The 22,322-nt window shown below is 33.5% G+C and overlaps 1 protein-coding gene and 1 non-coding gene across 2 annotated transcripts in view; both read left to right on the forward strand.

Moving 5' to 3' along the window:
• Window positions 1-791: 791 nt before the first annotated feature.
• Window positions 792-22,322, forward strand: part of Catsperb (cation channel sperm associated auxiliary subunit beta) — a 125,060-nt gene continuing 103,529 nt past the window's right edge. Inside the window, exons 1-5 of the mRNA XM_046441118.1 lie at window positions 792-870; window positions 4,288-4,376; window positions 7,213-7,353; window positions 10,927-10,987; window positions 18,822-18,917. Of these exons, the coding sequence (XP_046297074.1) occupies window positions 792-870; window positions 4,288-4,376; window positions 7,213-7,353; window positions 10,927-10,987; window positions 18,822-18,917 (466 nt within the window). The remainder of the gene's footprint in view (window positions 871-4,287; window positions 4,377-7,212; window positions 7,354-10,926; window positions 10,988-18,821; window positions 18,918-22,322) is intronic.
• On the forward strand, window positions 11,070-11,142 carry Trnat-agu (transfer RNA threonine (anticodon AGU)). Its single transcript has one exon. It is a non-coding gene; the product is annotated as a tRNA-Thr (tRNA).

The raw sequence follows: 22,322 nt of genomic DNA on the forward strand, positions 1-22,322 counted from the left end.
GGGTCACCAGTCATATTAGATTAGAGGTTCCCCTAAGGACCTCATTTTAACTTAATCACCTCTTTAAAGACTTTGTTTCCAAACATTATCTCATATTGAGATGCTAGGGGTTAGGACTTCAACATAGAAATTTTGAGGGTAAACTGTTCAGCCCATAGTAGAAGCTTACATGTGTAGTGAGGTGCACTGCTGGAGAGGAACACTGGAATTAGGATATTCATCATGGAGACAAGCCTGCTGTGGTCCAGGGGTGCCTTACCCCACCCAGCAAGTCTATTTCCTACAAATACAATCCTGAGAAAGGGCATGGAAAAAGAGTGGTCTAGACATTTCATTCTTAGTATTCTCAACAAGAATTAACAGTGATGCTCAGGACCATCTAGACTGCCTCACCCAAAAGTAATACAATCAAAATATTACATTAAGTAACAGCTATTTTATCCCACAGTTATCTATATAGAAGAAGAACCTGGGCCATATCTCTTTTTCTAGTTTGCAATATCTTTAATAGCAATCATGGAATGAATTTAGAGTTTAGTTAACTGTTATACTGTCTGTTATTTTTGTTTTGTTTTGAAGTGCTGGGGATCCAATCCAGGGGTTTGCTCATGATAGACAAGCTCTCTACCATCAAGCTATACCCCAGGCTCTCTTTGCTGTTGTCACATTATGAGAAATATTTTTAACTTAAAGAGATGATTCCTTTACTACTTTATAGTTCTTTATTTCAAAAAGAACTCAAACATTTTCAGAGGAACTGAATTTAAAATAATTATTATTTATTCCAACAGATGGAATTGTCACTTATATATGTTATAATTTTGCTTCTGAACATGTTTGAATTTTCATCAGGAATAGTATACAATAAAGGTAAGTGACAGATTCTATTATCTTTTATCTCCTTCTGAGAAGTTCTCATTTATATCCCTTCCCCATTTGTAATTAAAATGTTTTTCTTTTAGTATTTCCTCTTTACCTGATCTTCCAATTGTTTCCAGGCATTATCTATGTTACTGTGGTCTAGATGTTTCTAATAACATCGTTGTGAACTATTTTACTAAATTGTGTACATGAAGATTTATCTCTTACTATAGTATTTCATCATTTATAAGTCATAGAATATTTAACATTTAAAGAGAATTTTACATTTGTAAAATTTTAGCTACTCAAACATTTTAAAATTCTTTTCTCCATGAATGGTTGTAGGTAATATGAATTATACACTGAGTTAACTGGATACTATACTGATATTGAGGAGAATTTTCTGAAGATAATACACAGATTGACTTAATTAACAGGACTTTTATGGCAGAAAAACTTTGTAAAAGAACAAGAAGAAATAAGATAAATCTACTTTAATTTGTGCAATATTTTTTAATTCTCTGCAACATCCTGCTATAGGTCCTGGAATGTAAGAGGTGCTCCATAGGCCATTGTTGACTAAATGGATGGATAGAAGGATTCAGATTTTCTCCTATTCACAGATGTGTTGCAGAACTAAAAGAGTTCTGGGATGACCCCAGTTTGAATTCCCATAATGCGCTAGAGAATAGAACACATACATGCATGTGACCCAAGATGGAACAACCACAGAGATATTTCAGAGAAGGAAGTGGTTATTTTCAGCTGTGGGAAAGGGGGTTGTCAAGGAAGACTTTGTACAAAAGAGGGAAATCTATCAACGTCCTTAAAATGGGTAATATTTGATATAAACCTATGGGGAAGAGTATTCTCCAAAAACATGAGAGTATGTGGTAAACAATGTTATAAAGGTAGGAAGTCCCATTATATGGGGAGGAAGCAGTAAATACTTCCATTTGACTAGAAAGAGGGATAGAAGTAAACTATTCTGGAAAGACAATGGCTGGCATTCATCATAGAGGTGCTCAATGCCAGGCTAAGGCATTTGGGCTTTAATCTGCAATCATTGGGAAGCTATTTAAGATTACTGGATTGGAGATATGGCATACCATAGCTATAGTTTAGATATTAGTCAGCATAGAGGGGGAAAGATTTTCTCTACCCTGTAAGGTTCTGTGACTGGGGTCTATGAGTTGAACTAGCAAAAGACAGATTAACAGGAGAAAAAGCATACAAATTTTGTTTCTGTTAATCTTCTTTATATGGTATGGAGGACTTCATAGAAAGAAGTGAGAACCTAAAGAAGGAGTTAGACCCAGGGGCCTATATACCAGTTCAACAAAGAACAATAAATTCGAGAGATATGACAAGACAAAGAAAAAAAAGGTTTGGACTGGGGTGGTAATGTGGGAAGTTACTGGGAAATATAGGGGGAAATAATAGAAGATAATGATTTTAGTTAAGTTTGTTTGCATAGACTCATCTCAGTGGTAGGAAATGTACAGGTAGGCACATTACTCCTGGTAAATTTATGTCCTAGTTTTAGGTACAAAGCAGGGCTCATTGTTTCTCAATTGTCTTCAGCATGAAATAACCAATATGCCAAAGTGGCTTATGTTGGAGGCAGCATTTTCTTATGCTCTACAGCAGCAATATGTAAATGGATTGGTGGAGAGAGATGGGTGACGTTTTGCTGCTTCAAATGACGTTTTTCAACTTCATTGCTATAAATGTAACTGTGAATAGAGCAATGAATTAATTTCATAAATGGCCATGTTTCTTTAAATTTGTCCCCAAGTGGATCACTTATTCTATACACAGCAGATATCCCCTCAGTGATTGCACTTATATGGTTTCCCTTAGGGTCATGATTTATGTTAAAGAAGTCACATGTTTAAAATGTCACTGACACATCTTTCCTTTAGAGGCTCACACAACATAATTATTTCTTGCATCTTATTATTAAAACAGAATCTAGAATTTATAACCTGAGAATTTCTAGGCAAAGGTATAGCACTTGGGAATTGCATCTGTCTCTCATTATAATCTCTCCTATGGTTTTCCCTGCCTCCTCTTTTACCACCCAAGCTCAAAGGAGCCTTTTGATCCAACCACATAATTTACAAAATAATACAAAAGTACAGAGGAACAATTGATTAATTTCACTGAGGCAAGTGTTAGAAAAATTTCTGTTTGCACCAGACCTCAAAATGAGTTAAAAATCTGAGGCAGAGAATCCCATGAGCATTTAAGAGGAACTAGGGGATAGATTTTGTACAAGAGAGTCAGAAAAGGGGCTTGGCTGTTGAACGAATGTCTAGCAGAATAGAGGGTGACCCTTAGAGGCAGAAACACCTTGCTTCCAGTGTGACTTGCTGCTTGTTAGATTTATGACCCTTGAAATCATTCTTCAAGTTCCTCTTTGTCAAAGAGGAGACAGTGATGTAGGTTGTGCAAAGTATTGAAGGAATGTCATAACACAACATGTAACTGTGGTGGCTGGCTCAAGTAAGGTATTCAAAGGAATTAGTTTCCTTCTGCCTATCTTTATTCCACATGAGGAGTTTATACATCAGATAATAGAGTATTCATGAAGATTTAAAATCAGAGGAGTGATTTAGACTATAGAGACCAAATTTTAGCTTTAAAGAAATGGGTCTGGTAACACAGTCAAGAATGGGCAAAGTGAAGGAATGTATGAGCTGAAAGTTTTTGAAAACTGTTTAACATTATGGCCCCTAGATGTATTTTAAGCCATATTTGTGGTACTTTGTGATGAGTGGCCAATAGGAAACATTCACTTATCTTTTGCCCCAGCAAATTGTGGTCGTACAAAACTCCCAACTAACCATCTCCTTCTCACCAAACCATCTCCTGTCCTCTCTACCAAATTATCTCTGTCCTTTTTCTAAGCAGACTGTGAATTTATGGCCTAAATGGCAGGGCTATATCTTAATTTTTTTAGTGTATCTGTGAATGCATCTTTCCCCAGACTCAAAGTAAGAAGAAGGGTCCTCTATCCAACACCTGCATGTAGTAATTCTCTGACACAACACAACTGTCTCTCCAGGCTCTAATTCCTGACCCTTTTATATCCTCCCAAGGATAAGGGGCCAAAAAGTCAAGAACTAGCTTTTGACTGCCCCCAAAAATTTTGCATCATGGTCAAGCTTCTGATATATTCTATCTTGGCACTTCAGCCAAACCTTCCATTTTATCAGCCCTGATCTGATAATTTTGAAAAGAAAAAAAAAAGTGGAAGATTTGGGCTTTTTCTAGAGAAAAGTGAATTTAAAATATACAATTATAATCTTAGTAAGAAAAATTGTAAGTTCTTAAAATATTCCACTTTGTCAGTTTGAAAAAAAAAAACTTTTCATGGAAATTCTTTCGTAAGCTAAAATACATGATTTTTCTTTTATTTAGGTGATACAGAGAGACGTTTTGCTTGTTCTAGCCAAGGATACCCCAAAGAGAATGAAATAATCAAGTTGTTTCTTTCCACAGAAAACTTGGTAAAGACCACTAATAGCCTGTATTATAACCCTTCGTATTCCTTTTAAGTCCATGTGTAAAACCAATAGCAGTACTCTTCAAACACCCTCTACTTGAGAAACAGAAATACTATATAATTGTTTCTATCCTTTAAATTCCATGTCCAATTGGATCTGGTAAAATTTTCACTCAATCATTGTGCATCCTGGGTGGTTCTGTTTGGTGATGGTTGTTGTTATTTTTAAATAATGCTTCTTCCCTCCCTTCTTAATTTTAAGATCAGCTGTAACAATCTTTATTTTTTATGGAGCTGATTTATTCTTTTGAAGTTTGACAAAGGTGGCCTGTTAGAGAAAGAAAATTCCCTCACATGACCCTGGGAAAGAACCTTTTCCTTGTATAACAAATACCACATTGTAGTTGTCACTTTGGGTAAGGGATAAGATGATCCTTTGACTCAAATAATGGGGATTTAAAAAAAAAAGAAAGAAACAACAAAATAAAATAAAGCATAGTATTAAGAAATCTATGCAGCAAATAAATACTAACAAAAGCAAATTATTTTTAAAAATGCATAGATTGTCTAAAAATCTATGATAAATACAATAAAGATGAAGAAAAGCATTCTATAAACACAAATACATTTATCCCTAAGTCTGCTTTAAATTAGACCACAGTTCTTCTTGACATGCCAAATTTATATTTAAGTTTTATACTTAAGATTCTTGTGAAGTGCATGCCCTTTGAGTCAAAAGTGTCTTTCTTATTTGTGATTGTATATTATGGAAAAGGTTTGGGCATTAGAGGAAGACAAATTTACAAAGCTGGGTTGTGGTCTGTGTGCCCTTGGAGCAGGTTATCTAACCTTTCTGACTTTTTTTTTTTTCTTGACAGCCTTTTTTTTTCCTTAAAGAAATACAACATACTTTTTGAATAGTTGGGCGTAGTAGTTCTACTAATGGCATTATTAGAAATGATAGCTAACATTTATAAAGCCTTTCCTCAGGAAGTCTAATTAACCAAAAAAGTGTTTATATATTTATAAAGTATTTATATGTATCAGGCATTTTTCAAAGTGTTTAATGTTCATTATGAAATTTGGTCTTCACATTTGATTTTCCTTGAGGTGAGAAAATGCTACTGTTCTTGCCCCTGATGACTCTGTTAAAAAAAAAAAAATCACACTTCCCTCCTGCACTCCCAAGCTCCCTTCCCTACTTCATTCTTATAATTGATTCTTTATTTGACTTGTCCCCACCCCTCCATCCTTCTACTACTTCACCCATCACTCCATCCATCCAGTTTGTCTCCCTGCTAATACCCATTAACATGTAAATTCCATGATAACAGGAATTTTTGTGTTTCAGGTTTTGTTTCACTTCTATTATTCCCAGTAACACCGCCCTCATAGTTGGGGCTTAGTAGACATTTTTGAAATAAATACGTTTGCCCATTTTTTAGATAGGGAAACTAAAATTCAAATAGAGAACTTGCCCAAAGTGTTCTCAACAACTAGGGGATCAGAGATAAAGCTCTTAGTATCCATCTCATACAAGTTTTTTGGTAAAATTCATCATTCACAACTGCTGCATTTTCACATTCCCTTATAAAACTGGGAAATAGTCAATGAAAATGCTATAAGATGAACTTTGCTTTTTACATTTGCTTCCTTTTTTATTTTGATGCAAAATGACTTTAATAAAACCATATTTACTACTGTGATGGCAAAACCAGGCCTGGTTGTAAAGTGAAATTATAAGAATGTTATAGTGAAAAATTGGTGCCTGCGGAAAGAGCTCCCCTCCTTTTCTGTCAGCCTCTCCTCAGGAAGTCTAATTAACCAAAGCCCCTACCTTTTGGATTGTAAATAACTACCCCTAGGAGTCTGACTACTCCCTTTTGAGTATAAACACCCAGTTGGAGCCTTCAGAAAAAAAATAATAATACTAAAATAAGTCTTTATGTTGGCCAAATGCAGTGGTGCACACCTAGAATCCCAGCAACTGGGGAGACTGAGACAGGAGGATTGAAAGTTCAAAGACAGCCTTGGCAACTTAGCGAGATCCTAAGCAACTTAGTGAAACCCTGTCTCAAAATACAAAATAAAAAGGGCTGGGGAGGTAGTTCAGTGGTAGAGTGCCCCTGTGTTCAATCCCCAGTACCAAAACATAAAAATAAAAATACATCTTTAGCTAATTGATATTTGAATTACATTTATTGGACATTTGACTGAACAGAAATAAACGCTGCCCTGATAAATAACAACAATAGCAAAGAAAGAAACAAGGCTAGAGATTTATCGACAGTTTCCCCCTTAAAAACACTTCTCGCTAGAACCTCCACTACCACACACCCCTCCCCTGCATGCTCATGGCCTTCTATCGTGTAGGGTAGAAATTTTATGGCACTGGATAGACTATAAATATTGTGAGAAGCTGTGGGTGGAGCTCAGGATTTGGAGTTTGATCTCTGGGCCTGCGGTAGTTCTCCCATCCTCCAAGTGCAGTTGCCCGCTTCTTGTTTCCCACAGCACTACATGTGAGAGCCTGCAGTTTTGATTTTATGTTTATTAAGTGTGAAAACTTTTTTCCCATTTTTATGGCAGAAAAGATTATAGTAAGAATGAATTAAAGCTTATGACACATATTATTACTGAGTTCTGAAGATAAATGTTTTAAAACACAAGTTTAAAAATAGATTTTTTAGCTAAAAATGGGAATTACTAAAGATGGAAGTCTTTAGAAGCAATTACTTTTCACAGATTTCTCCTCACTTTTAAATGAATGTAATGTGCTTCTCTCCATCAAATTGTCATTACTTGTTTGTTTATTTACTTACTTATTTATTTTCCTAAAGATAATCCAGTGTTTTTTCCAAGCTGAAAATGAGAACCTTTCAAAGGAAATGCTGAGTATATTCACATCAGGAGGACTGGCTCCCAGCTTGGGAATCATAAATAGTACATATCATGGCATCTTCCACTTCAATTTAACTTTGGTAATTATGTTTTATTTTTATTTTGTTTCATGCTATATGTTTTGCTTTAAATAGCGATAAACATTTACAGAAATTAGAAGAAAATGCTTATTTATTTTTACTATTTACCTACATATTTTTCATTTCTTTTGCTCTTCATTCTTTTCTGTGGATACAAGTTGCCATCTGCTATCATTTTCCTTCAGCTTGAAGAACTTCTTTTAGAATTTTTACAGTATTGACCTACTGACAATGAATTCATTCTCTGGGGTTTTTTAACCCCCTGAAGATGTCTTTATTTCACCTTCATTTTAGAAACAACTTTATTGAGAGATAATTCACATGCCATACAATTCACCTATTTAAAGTATATTTATTTGGTTTTCATAATATTAATAGTTGTACAACTACTATTTCTACATAATCCCCAAACATTTTCATCACTCCAAAAAGACAACTCAGTCACTCCCCATTCTCCCTCCACTCCTCATGGCCTAAGTAATCACTCTTCTACTTTGTCTCTATAGATGAGCTTATTCTGAACATTTCATGCAAATGAATATAATATGTAGTGTTTGTGACTGCATCTTTCAGTTTGCATAATGTGTTCGAGGTCTATGTGTGTTGTGGCATATATTAGTACTTCATTCTTTTTTATTTTATTTTTTAATTTTTTATACCTTTATTTTATTTATTTATTTTTATGTGGTGCTGAGGATTGAACCCAGGGCCTCGCACATGCTAGGCAAGCGCTCTATCACTGAGCCACAACCCCAGCTCCTCATTCTTTTTTTATGGTCAAGTAATATTTTATTGTATAGATACCACACGGGTTGCTTCTGGTTTGGGGCTCTAATGAACTAAGCTGCTATGAACATTCATGTATAAGTTTTCATGAGAAATACATTTTTATTTCTCTTGGATCAGTAAGTAGGAACAAAATTGTTGGGTCATATGCTAACTCTATATTTGACTGTTTTGAGAAACTGCTAAAATTGTTTCTGAAGTACTGTTTTATATTCCACTTCTGCTTATTAGATTCCAACTTCTCCACAAGCTTACCAATACTTGTTATAATCTGTCTTTTTTGTAAGTATAAAGTGCTATTTCATTATGGTTTGATTTGTATTTCCCTAATGACAACTGATGTTGAGTACCATTTCATATGCTTATCGGCCATTTGAGTATCTTTTTGGGGGAAGTAGCTACTCATATTCTTTGCCCACTTTTAATTGGGTTATTGGTCTTTCTATGGTTGGGTTGCAAACATTCTTTGTGTATAGATACAGATCCCCCATTAGACATGATTTGCAAGCATTTGCTTCCATTCCATGGTTTGTCTTTTGATACGTGAAACATGGTGAAAGTTTATTTCCTTTTATCTTTTTATCAAGTCTATTTTATCTGCTTTTTCTATTATTGCTCGTGTATTTTGAGTCATAGGTAGAAAAACATTGTCTGATCCAAGGTTCTAAATATTTACCCCTCTATTTTCTTCCAGGAGTTTTATAGTTTTAACTTTTAGCTTTGAGTCTTTGATCCATTTTAAGTTTATTTTTTTATACAGTGTGAGGTAGGAATCTGTGTTCATTCTCTGGCATGTAGATGTCTAGCTTTCCTAGCACTGTTTGTTTAAAAGGTTATCATATTTTCCCTATTGAATTATTTTGGCAACTTATTATTTTATTAGTTGACCATAAATATGAAGATTTATTTATGGATTCTCAATTCTATTGCATTTATTTGTGTGTCTATCTTTATGCTAGCACCATGCTGTCTTGATATTGTTGGTTTGTATTGAGTTTTGAAATCAGGAAGCATAAGCTCTCTGATTTTGTTCTTCTTTTCCAAGATTATTTTTGCTAGTCTGGGTCTCCTTTGAGATTACATATGAATTTTAGAATAAGCTTGTCATTTCTACAAAACAGACTGCTAGGATCCTGATAAAGATTGTATTGAATCTGCAGATAAATTAATAACATTAAGTCTTTCAAACCATGGACATAGGATCTCTTTCCATTTGTTTGTATTTTGTTTAATTTCTTTCAATAATGTTTTATAGTTTTCAAGAATATAAGTTTTATACCACTGTTCAATTTATTCCTAATAGTTCATTTTTTTTTGTATATTTGTCTTGTAGTTTACAATCTTGCTGAACTCATTTTGAGTTCAAATTAATTTTTAATGGTCACCTGAATTTTTGGAGCATAGTTTTGTCACATATACACCTTCTGGTTTGCCTTAATTTTCTTTCAGCATTCTGAAAATGTCATTCTAATTGCCTGACACATTGTTTCTGAATGAGAAGTTATCCGTTGATTTTATTATAGTCTTTGGTTCCAATGTATCATTTTTCTCTGGATATTTTTAAGATTTACTCTTTTTATTTACCCAATTGGGGCTATCTTAGTTAAAATTTCAAAACCTTCCAGCCATTATTTCTCAAAAAAAAAAAAGTCTGTGCCTATTTTTCTGTCTTTTTTCCTCTAGGATTTCAGTTATGCCCATTTTCAAACACATGTTATTATCCCACTAGTCTCTAAAACTGTTTATTTTCTTTAATCATTTCCCTTTTCTCTTTTTTTATTTTAACTGATACATAAAAATATAAATATTAAAAAAATTATAGATCTTAATGGAGTTGTATATGCCATGAGGTGTTTTCAATGTATGTATATATTATGTAATGTTGAGATCAGATTAAACATACTATCTCCTCAAAAATTTATCATTTCTTTATAATGAAGACATTCAAATCTTTTTTTTTTACTTTTTAAACATTTAGTACGTTAATATTATCTATAGATCTATAGTGTCCCTACTGTGTTCCTTTTTAAAAATATTGGGTAGTTTCAATTACTGGTTTGCTAAGTTCACTTATTTTTTCTCTTTCCACCTCGAGTCTGCTTTTGAATCTGTTTAGTAAATATTGTATTTCAGTTCTTATATTTTTAACCTTATTTTTCCATTTGAGTTTATTTACATGTATTTTTATTTCTGTTGCAATTCTCTATCCATCCATCATTAGAACAACATTTTTCTCTTACATTCCAAATGTTCTGCAACTCCATCTCTGTCTACTTTATCAAGACAATATGCTTCAACTTTGTGCTACCTGAACTCTGCTGTATGGTATTCCAATGTGTGACTGTATTATCATATGTGACTGATTAAATTCTAATCTTAAAACAACAATGATGTAAAAATATCAAAACTATTGAGGATAATATCACACGTCATTTCATTCATATGAACATAATGTAGGAAAATTCCCTAAGTGAAATTGATAGATAAAGGATATATGTATTTAGATATTTTTTTCTTTAATTTTCTTTTTTAAAAGATAGTATAGACCAGGCATGGTGGTAAATGACTATAATCCCATCTGGAAGTGGGAGGAACTAAGGCAAGAACATTTCAAGTTCAAAGCCAGCCTTAGCAATTTAATGAGACATTGTTTAAAAATAAAAAAGGGCTGGGATAGAACACCACTGGGCCTAATCCTCAGTACCAAAAAACGGGGAGATGCAGTGTAGAATATGCCAAAATAAGTTTTATTATTAACATTGTAAAATATTGTCTTCTTCATTCAAGTACAGTGATCGGGTTTTCTGGCTAATTGATATTCCTAGAGGAAACATCACAGGAAATACAGGTAAGAGTAATCTGAATGAATTCTTTTACTCATGGATCTGAGTTACCAAATTTAGCAAATAAAAACATTTGATATGGGGGAAGGGGATGTAGCTCAGTTGGTAGAGTTCTTGCCTAGTATGCACAAGGTTCTGGGTTCAATCCCCAGCACCACCAAAAATGAATAAATTTTTAAAAATATATTTTAAAAATTATTCATTATCTTATATAGTAAATGACCCATGTAGCATCTGGGACATACTAAAACTTTATATATATATATTATATATATATATTCATATATATGCACATATTCATATACATATGCACACACACATATATATTTTTAGTTGTCAATGGACCTTTATTTAATTTATTTATATGTTGTGCTGAGAACTGAATCCAGTGCCTCACAAATGCTAGGCAAGCACTCTACCACTGAGCCATAACCTCAGCCCCTAAAACTTCTCTTTTATCTGAAATTCAAATTTAACTGTGCTTCTATATTTTATGTAGCAATCTTATTATAGATTGATTTTTCTAACATACATAACACTTATATTAGTGTTTAAAGTAAACTCATTTTCTAGAAGTTAGAAATTATAATATTGAGAAATTTGAGCATAAATAATTTTATCAAAATTAAATCAGCCTGGGGCTGGGGTTGTAGCTCAGTGGTAGAGCTTTTGCCTAGCACATGTGAAAGCATTGGATTTGATCCTCAGCATTATATAAAAATAAATAAATAAAATATAGGTATTGAGTCCATCTACAGCTTAAAAAAATTAAGTTAATCTTAAAATATTATAGGCTATAATATAAAGTATTGCTTTATTGTATAATCTACTATTAAGCATTATGTAGGAGTACAACATTATATACTACTATATATACCTGGAAAGAAAGAAAGAAATTCTAGGAGTTATGAATATTGAGTACTAGAGGACTAAATTGGTAGAACTTTCAGCATAAGACATATTCCTACAGACTAAAATGGTGGAAAGTTTATTGTTTTAATATATTAGGTACAAGAAATATAAACTGACTTAATTTCGTGTAAGGAAAAAAGAAGGAATTTATTTTAGTCATGGAAACAAAGACAAAACTGCAGCCACTAAATGATCAATAGAGGAAAGGGAACAGGGGGTAGAAAGAGGGAAGGGGAAGGAGAGGTATTGGGGTCTCAATTAGAACAAGATATATTCCATGCTTTTATAATTATGTCAAAATGGATTCTGCTGTCATGTATAACTAAAAATAACCAATGAAAACAAAAAATAAATAAACAAACTGCAGCCACACTATAGGAAGGAATTAGAAATAAGAAATGGAAAATCCTCAAGCACCCAGGGAATACTTTCACCCTGACTCTCTTATATATATTTTCTGTAAATCTGTATTTTCTTTCTTTGCAGACTGGCTTTCTAAAGCTACCTCACTTCTGTTGAATTTTTATATATTTTTTCTAAAGGCCAGCCCAATTCTAAATTCTCAGGAGAATATATTCAGTTGGTTCACTGTTTATTTAGTTTCTTCTTGTGTGACAATTAAATATGGAAGGCCAATCTCGCTAGGTATGGGAATAGACTGCTGTTACGGTTTGGATATGAGGTGTCCCCCAGAAACTTCTACGTTAATGCAGCAGTGTTTGGAGGTGAAATGAGTTGACTGTGAGAGCTGTAACCTAATCAGTTTATCTTAGTTTAAACTGACTGGAAGGTTGTAACTGTAGACAGGTGAGGCACAGCTGGAGGAAGTAGGTTGCTGGGGCTAAGCCCTGGAAGAATGCATCTGCCCTATGGCTTGCTCCCCCATGCTCACTGCCCTCCCCCCCCACCCCCCCCCCCTCTCTCTCTCTCTCACACACACACACACACACACACTGTCAGTGCTTCTCCACCACGTTCTCCTGCCATGATGTGCTAATCTCACTTTGGGCCCAGAGCAATGAAGTTGGCCCACCATGAACTAAACCTGTGATCCATAAGCCAAAATGAACTTTTCCTTCTCTAAGTTGTTCTTGTCTGGAATCTTGGTGATGGTGACGGAAACCTAACTAACACAACTGTGTCCTACATGGTGAAAGTAAGAGAAGGTAAGAATAGAGCAGAGAAATAGAAAAGATTCTATAGATAAGGAAATGTTAAATATAAAAGTCCACAGCAGAAGCTCCATGCTGCTAAGTTCTGATATGGATCTTATCATTATCTTTACCTTTATTCTTCTCATTTTTAAAAAACCAATTGTATGGACTGGGATTGTGGCTCAGTGGTGGAGTGCTTTCCTCACACACGTGAGGCCCTGGGTTCAATTCTCCGCACCAAATAAATAAACAAATGAATAAAAATAAAGATATTGTCTCCACCTACAACTAAAAAAAACTAATTGTATTATTGGAACTTTCTGTGATTGTTTTTGCAAGAATTCATATTGAAAATTGTACCCTTTTTAAAGATGTACTAGCTCTCATTAGTATAAAGACAGAATATTATGTAAGTACTTGGGCATCATATTGACATTGACAAAGTAGTGGAGATCACATTAGTTTTACTTCTGTTTTTATTTACAAAATTTAATTTCAAAATGCATTAATTCTGAAGTCACCCAGACAGAAACAAAGGTGACCTGAGAATATAAGAATTTGTATAAAAAGACCAAATAAGCTGGACATGGTGACGCATGCCTATAATCCTAGCCACTCCAGCACCTGAGTCAGGATGATTGTAAGTTTGGAGATCACGTGGCAACTTAGAAAGACCCTGTCTAAAACAAAAATCATAAAAGGACTGGGGTATAGCTCAGTAGAAGAGCATTTGCCTAGCATATGCACGGGTTGGATCCCCAGCACTGAAAAAAATAAGGGGAGGGAGTGGGGACAAAAAAAAAGACCAAATATATTCTGACTCTGCCACTCCTGACACAACTCCCAGAACTAAGTTAGTTTTTACAAAAAAAAAAAAAATGTTCTAGTAATATAAAGGAAGGGCAGAAGGCGAGGGTCTATAATAATGTTTAAAAAAAAGAAAAGAAAAAATGCTTAGAGGAAAAAAGGCCATTTTGCTCTCATTTTTCTTCCTTAATCATATCTTATTTACCACTATGCCTTGAGTTTTGTATATTTTATACAGATACTCCCCAACTTATGAGGGGTTTACATCCAGATAGACCTATTGTAAGTACCTAAGCTACTGAGCTTCATTGCTGGGCAACACAGTTGTTCCCCTCACGATTACATAGCTGACTAGGATCTGCAACTCAGCATCACAAGAGAGGATACTAACCTTGAAAACATAAAAACTCAAAATATGAAGTATGGGTTCTAATCAATGCATGTCATCTTTGCACCATCATAAAGCAGAAAACATTTCAAGTGAAACCATGGTTGGGGGCCATCCGTATGTGAAAAATCTTATGAGTAGTTTAAGTAAAATCAACAGCAAAGGTAGCAACATACTCATCATAATAGTAGTAGAAACAGCAGGTAGCATTCACTGAATTATCATATGTCAGCACTGCTTTAAATACTTTGCTTGTATTAACTCGTTTGTTCCTCACTGTAGGAGTATACTCTTTGTAGGTACTCTTATTACCTCCATTTTTAAAAGATTTAACTGAAGTCAGTGGAGCCATATGGAGATTTAGTGATAACTAAAAAATAGTGAAAGCATTTTGAAATTTGAACTGCATATTGCTATTCAATATCAAGAGTTCCTTCTGGATTTACAGTGCACAATTTGCTCTTTTCTTTTTCATTTTAAAATAAGGCGTATTTTACATTCAATAAAATATGCCCTGTTAGTGTCCAGTTCTGTGTTCTCACATATGTATACAGTTGTGTAATTACTACAATCAAAATATAGAACAGTTCTATCACCTGATAAAATTACTCCACCAGGGAGACGATTGATTGATTGGTTGATTACAGGTTAAGTAATTTTATTGCCTGATGGAACTGTCCTATATCCTGATTGTAGTGATTACATAATTGTATACAATTATGAAAATTCAGTCTTCCAGGTCCCATCAACCTCCCAACTGTTTTCTGTTCTTTTAGTTTTGCCTATTCCAGGGTAATAAAAATGGAAACATAGAATATATAACCTTTGAGTCTGGTTTCTTTCACTTAGCATAATTCATTGGAAATTCATCCATGTTGTAATTTCTTTCATTTTCTTACTGGATAGTATCCCATTATATGGATGCACCATAGTTAATTTTGTTGACAGGTATTGGTTTTCCCAGTTTGGGGCATTTATGAAAAAAGCTGCTATAAGCAATCTCATACATGTTTTGTTAACCTGAATATGATATTTTATTTTTTATTTTCTTGCCTCCACAAGAACACTTATTATATATCAGTGTTATATTCATATATATGTATGTATGCATTTATACATATGAGTACGTATACATGTTCATATATTTTTTAAAAATTTTAGCCATTTAAATAGGAATGTAATGGAACTTAATTGTGATTTTAATTTGCATTTTCCTAATAACTAATGACATGGAGACTCTTTTAATGTGTGCTTATTTGCCATTTGGTGAAGTATTTATTCAAATTTTTTTTGAAAGTTTGTGATATTTTCTGGATACAAGTCTGTTATCAGATATGTGATTCACAAATATTTTCTCCCAGTCTCTAACTTTGTCTCTTCATTTCTTAAGAATGTCTTTTGAAGATCAGGGTTCTTAATTTTAATGAAACTTTGTTTATCAGATTTTTATTTTATGGATTGTACTTTTGGCATCACAGCTAAGAAATTTTTACCTAATCCACATTCACAAAGATGTTCTCCTTTACTTGCTTTCAAAGTTTACAGTTCTAGATTTTGTATGTAGGCCTATTACTCATTTTGAGTAAACTTGTATAAGTTTATAGACCAACATTAAAGTTTTTGGAATATAGATACCCAATTATTCTAGCACCATTGCTGTAAAAATGATTTTGTCTCCATTAAATTGCTATTTATTGGCAGTTTCTTCACTAATATCATGCTCTCTTTGTTACTTTAAGCCTTATAATAGATATTCTAAATAATGCTAGTCTTTTGCCTTTGATATTTTTCAAAATCATTTATTATAGTTCTTTTGCCTTTTCATATAAATTTTAGAATCAACTTGTCTAGTTCTACAAAAAAAAATCTGGCTGTGATTTTTTTTAAATTTGTATTTCGTTGAATCAATAGATCAGTTTTAGGGAGAATTGTTGTATTACAACATTAGCTCTTCCAGTCTATGGATACAGTATGTCGTTCCATTTGTTTTCAAATGCTCTTCTTAAATGTGCCCTAGCTTCAGCCTCAGCCTTGACAGATGGGTACAGCTACTATAGCAGCCCCCAGGATAGAGCCACTGATGATGAATTCTCCAATCTCTACCCATTCTTTCATTTTAACACATCTGTGCTTTTATATTTATAGATTTCAGCTGGGCAAGGTGGCACACACCTATAATCCCAACATCTTGGGAGGCTAAGGCAGGAGGATTGCAAGCTCAAAGCCAGCCTCAGCAAATTAGCAAGGCCCAAAGCAACTTAGCAAGATCCTAATATAAAAAGGGCTGGGGCGGGGCTGGGGTTTGACTCAGTGGTATAGAGCGCTTGCCTAGCATGTGTGAGGCACTGGATTCGATTCTCAGAACCCACATATAAATAAATGAAATAAAGGTCAATTGACAACTAAAGAATATTTTTAAAAAATTCACAACTAAATATGGCTCAGTGGTTGAGTGACCTGAGCTTAATCCCTGGTACCCCTCCCTCTACAAAAAAAAAGTAGATTTCCTTATAAATAGCATTTAATTTAGTCTAATCTGGAAATATAACTAATTTATATTTTAGACCATTTGCATTTAATGTAATTATTGACATATGAATAAAGACAGAAAAAAAGGGAAAAAGTAAAACAGAAGAGATGAAACAAATAGAAAACAACCTGCAAGATGGTAGATTTCAATTCATGTGAATTGCTTTTTATGATTACATTTTCTTTCTACTATTGGATTATTACTTATACCTTTAATTTTTTCATATTTACTCTAGGGTTTTATAATATACATTTTACTTAATTATCAACAGTTTTATTGATATATAATTCACATGTCATACAATTTGCTCACTTAAAGTATACAATCCATAAATTTGAGTATGTTCACAGAGTTGTATAATCATCCCCAAAATCAATTTTAGAACATTCTCATTATCCAAGAAAGAAACTCTATAACCACTAGCAGACATTCACAATTATTCTCCCTCCACTATCTATTCTCTCCTTTCAACCCTTTAGCCTTAGGCAATCACTTATCTACTTTCTATCTTTATGTATTTGCCTATTCTGGACTCCCAACCCACCTAGGTAAGTGTCATTTCATGTCTTTGACCAACATTTTCCTATCTTTCCTTACCCTCTAAACATCCAAGTTTCTGGTAACCACCATTCTATTCTGTACTTCTAAGAGATCAGCTCTTTTAGATTCCACACATGAGTGAGATTATGCATTTCTGTACCTGGCTTATTTCACTTAACATAATGTTCTCCAGGATTATGCATGTTGTCACAAATGACAATATTTGTTATGGCTGAAGAGTTTTCTATTGTGTACATATGTCACATTATCTTTATTCATTCATTCACAGATGGACAGTTAGGTTGATTCTATCTTTGCTATTGTGAATCGTGCTGCAATAAACATAGGAATGTAGATGTCTCTTCAATATATTGATTTTGTTTCCTCTGGACATATAACCAGTAGTGAGATTTCTGGATCACATAGTATTCTATTTTTAATGTAAACCTCCATACTGTTTTCCATAGTAGATTTATATTCCCATGACAATATTTAAGTTTTCCCATTCATTCACATTCTTGACAATACTTGTTATATTGTTTCTTTTTGTTAATGGCCATTTTAACAGATGTGAGGAAATTTCTCATTGTTTTTGATTTGCATTTCTCTTATAATTATACTTATTGGTCATCTTTTCATATACCAGTTTTCCATTTGTATGTCTTTTGATAAATGTCTTTTTCAGTTCCTTTGCCCATTTTTAAAATAGGTCATTTGTTTTCTTACTTTTAAATTATAATTCTTGTATCTTTGGGATGAATACCACTTGATATGGTGAATGATCTTTATAATGTGCTTTTGGATTTGGTTTTTTAGTATTTAAAAAATTTTTTATAGTTGTAGATGGACAGCATGCCTTTATTTGTTTGTTTTTTTTAATGTGGTGCTAATTAAGGATCAAACCCAGTGCCTCACACATGATAGGCAAGTGTTCTGCCACTGAGCTCCAGCTCCAGCCCCAGGTTTTATAGTATTTTGTCAAGGATTTTTTTACATCTATGTTTATCAAGGATGTTAGATTGAATTTTTTTCTTTTTGTTGAATCCTTGTCTGGTTTTGATATCAGAGAAATACTGGCCTTGTAGAATGAGTTTTGAATATTTCCTCCTCTTGAATTTCTTTTAGAAGAGCTGCTATTGGTTCTTCCTTAAATGTTTGGTAGAATTTAGTCATGAAGCTGTCAGGACCTGGACTTTTCTTTGATGGGTTCTTTTAAGGAATATACCACTTCACAAGATGGTCATAATTTGCTTTTTACCAACACAAAACAACTCTAGAAGAAAAATCATAATCAAAAATATTAGTGATAGATTCATTGCTGTGATGGTAAGACCACTGCATAATTCTTTTTTTATTATTTTATCAGCAAAATGTTTGTAGGAAAAAGTGGGAAACTTGACAGTCAAAGTGGTTGGAAAAGGAAAAGTTATCATTATTGGTGATGTTCATATATCCTTAAGTTTTACCAACATAACGTAAAATAGCTGAGTTTTGCCTTTTTATTTTAGATATTGCAGCTGTAGAAGAATGGTTAGTAAGGATAACTTTACATAAAGGATTAAATATTTATGCTACTGAGGGAACCTTATTGGATAGCGTTCGAGGTAAGTGCCAACTGATAAAAGTAGAATGGAATTCATATATTCCTTCAACAGACTTTGATATCTTCTATACACCAGACTCTATGCTAAGTCCTAGATGACCACAACCCTGGAGGGGCTCTCAGCCTGATCTGAGATCTTCATAATGTTTTATGAATATGAAAATGTATATTTTACTGTAGCCATCTCAGAGGTCATTTTAAAGAATGGCTCTTAAAGTTAGGCTTTGCATCCTTTGGTGCATCTTAGGTATTGCTTGTAGCATTTCCTGTCAGTTGTCTGACAGGAAATTAATAGCACAAATTTAGAATTACCTATAGCATATAGCATAAGTTTAACATAAAAAAACACCTCAGTGTTGGATCTTGTCTTTTCTCACCTTTTTTGCTTTTATTATTTTAGTCCTGTTTTGATATGATGCTATGAAGACTGAAGTGTTAAAATAACTAAACACATTTTATGAAAAGTATCACCTGGGGGTCTTTAAAAAATAAGATGTCTAAACTCTACAATACAAAAATTAAAATATGCTCTCTACAGATAGAGTAAAGCATCTGTGATTTTAGGAAATCTTCCAACATTATTCTGATGTACGGTAAGGACTTGAAAACGACCTTAGACATATGAGTTGCATATGTGCCCAAGAAATGTCTACAAACCTACTTAACCATAGTATTATTTGTAACAAGAAAAAAAAAAAAACTGGAAGCCACCTACATTTCCATAAATGAGGGGAAAGACAATACATGTTGGAATATTCTGTTAAAATGATATATAGACCCCATAAATATCATCAACTCAAGCATTGAGTGAAAATCAAGTTGCAGAATACAGCAGGAGAATATTTATCAAAAATTTAGAAAATAGGGGATGGGGCCGGGGCACAGTAGTAGAGTACTCACCTAGCTCATGTGAGAGACTGGGTTCAATCCTCAGCATCATATAAAAATCAATCAATAAAAATAAAGGTACTGTGTCCATCTACAACTAAAAAATATTTTTTAAAAATTCATAAAACAAAGCCATGCTAGATAATCTTCATGCATATGTATCTATCATATAAAATATAAACACATGGATCAGAAATATATATAGTAATTTTTTATACATTTGGGGATGACTTGAGAGTGGGACTGTGGAGAGGAACAGAGATATCTTCAATCTTATCTGTATTGTTTTATTTCTGTAACCAAGTGAAATTATCTAGGACTGGAGGTATATATATCTCGGTGGTAGTGTTTGTCTAGCATGTTCAAAGCCATGGGTTTGATCCCTAGCACCCAACACACACTCATACAGAAATTAAAATATGTGAAAAAATAATGACAAAATGTTTTACTTTCTTGATTTTTTTCCCACAGTTTCTTTCCAAAATTAAAGAAAAATAGTCAATTAATAATTCAGTAGTAATTACAATCCTGACTTTGGGGACTCTGATAGTTGCTCTCTACAGATAGAGTAAAGCATCTGTGATTTTAGGAAATATATTCCATGCTACTTTTAGGTATTAAATACCAATCTAAAATTATTTCAATTTTTTTTAAAAAACAATCCTTAGAACAATTATAAAATAAAATAATTTTTCTACTGTCATGTATAACTAATTAGAATAAGTAAAAAAATTAAATTACTACTATGAAAAAATATCAATTTTTTAAAAATCTGCAATCTGAATTATTTCCATATTGAGATACACTGTATTAACATTTAACTTGTATTTGTTTTGAATGTACAGAAGTACTATGGCAGCAAAAACTTCACAAATTATAGATCTATGGATGCAGAAATGAGATTGATTTGCTTAAGGAATTGAAAGACCAGTGTTGTAGAAGCATAGAAAATGAAAGAGTGGTCAGTGCATGATGAGTTTAGAGACTGGCAGGGATCATAGTAAAAAGTGTGGACTTTATTCTAATTATACTGAAAAGCTATTAGAATGTGTTAAGCAAGAAAGTTATACAGTCTGACTTGTGCTTTAGAGAAGGTCCCTTTGGCTAGCTGCGTAGAAAATTGACTCTTTGGGAAGAAAGGCAAGAACAGAACAAAGGCAAGGTTAGCAGCTGTCACAACAATCCACTTAGGAGATGGAGAGCTTGGATCCTTGTAGGTGTAGTGCAGGTGGAGAAAAGTGAAATCTTCAGTGCACACTTTGGAAGTACAGCCGAATGGCTTCCTAGTGGACAGCAATAAGGAATATGTATCGAGGATGAATCCTACATTTCTTACTCCAGTAATCAGGTAGAGGCTAATATCATTTACTGAACTGTTGAAGACATGGGGAAAACACTACGAAGAAGGATCAGGGGAGGAAGGTAAAGGTTAGGTTAGAAATCTCATTCACTGTTAAATTCAAAAGAAATGTTGAAATTCTGTGTCTAACGCTTTTATTCAATGCAAACTCATACCACTCATCTTTTTTCTGTCTTCTATACTCCCAGCTCTGAACCACCATCACCAGTGGCCTTCATACCAGTCACATTTAGCTTCTCAGCAGCAGTCAAAGCCTTTACTCACTCCCTGGTTCTTATAATGCTTAAAATTCAGCATCCGACTTTGAGGAGTTTGTATGCAAGTACAGAGGCACTGTCAACTAAGTACAGTCTTAGTTGTTCCAGATGTGAGCTTAAACCTCCCTGTCCTCTTAAGATTTGGATGTGAATGGCCGGCAAACACATAACCTCCTACACTCCAAAATGTCAGCTGCCTTACCCCCAAATTTCTTTAAATTCCTGAGTGCCTTACTAGGGAATGAGTTTAGTTATACTTTGTGTGTCTTTTCCTTCCCTGATGTACCTGAGCTACTCCCTAAGTCAACCTAGATGGATACATAGCTTCTTTTCTTGCTTTGCACAAAGTGAAAAAATACCACATATTGTCTTTGGGTTTGTAGCAGATTTTATTTAAAATGTATATTTTATTTAAAATTTACACTATAGAATATAAACAGCTAAAGAATTAATTATTAGATATCTCTGTTCTTCAAAGTCCTTTGACTATTTTTGAAATTCAGACAGCTGTACTTGTTCAAGTTGCCTAGGCTTAATTTTTATATACTCTTTTCTCATTTTTTTTTCTTTCTCAGAAGTAAAATTCTTTTCTTCTGAAAATTTCTTCCTCCAAGATTTTTTTTACTTAATCTTAAAATTTTTTATTTATTTTATTTTTTTCTAATTAGTTATACATGACAGTAGAATGCATTTTGACACCTAATACATAAATGGAGTATAACTTCTTTTTTAAATATTTATTTCTTAGTTGTAGTTGGACACAATACCTTTATTTTATTTACTTATTTTTATGTGGTGCTGAGGATAAAAACCAAGGGCCTCACACATGCTAGGCAAGTGCTCTACACTGAGCCACAACCCCAGCCCAATGGAGTATAACTTCTTATTCTTCTGGTTATAC

The sequence above is a fragment of the Marmota monax genome, unplaced genomic scaffold (assembly GCF_021218885.2).
Source record: "Marmota monax isolate L192 unplaced genomic scaffold, Marmota_monax_Labrador192_F-V1.1 WCK01_AAM20220418_F8-fsc00017, whole genome shotgun sequence".
Taxonomy (NCBI): Eukaryota; Metazoa; Chordata; class Mammalia; order Rodentia; family Sciuridae; genus Marmota; species Marmota monax.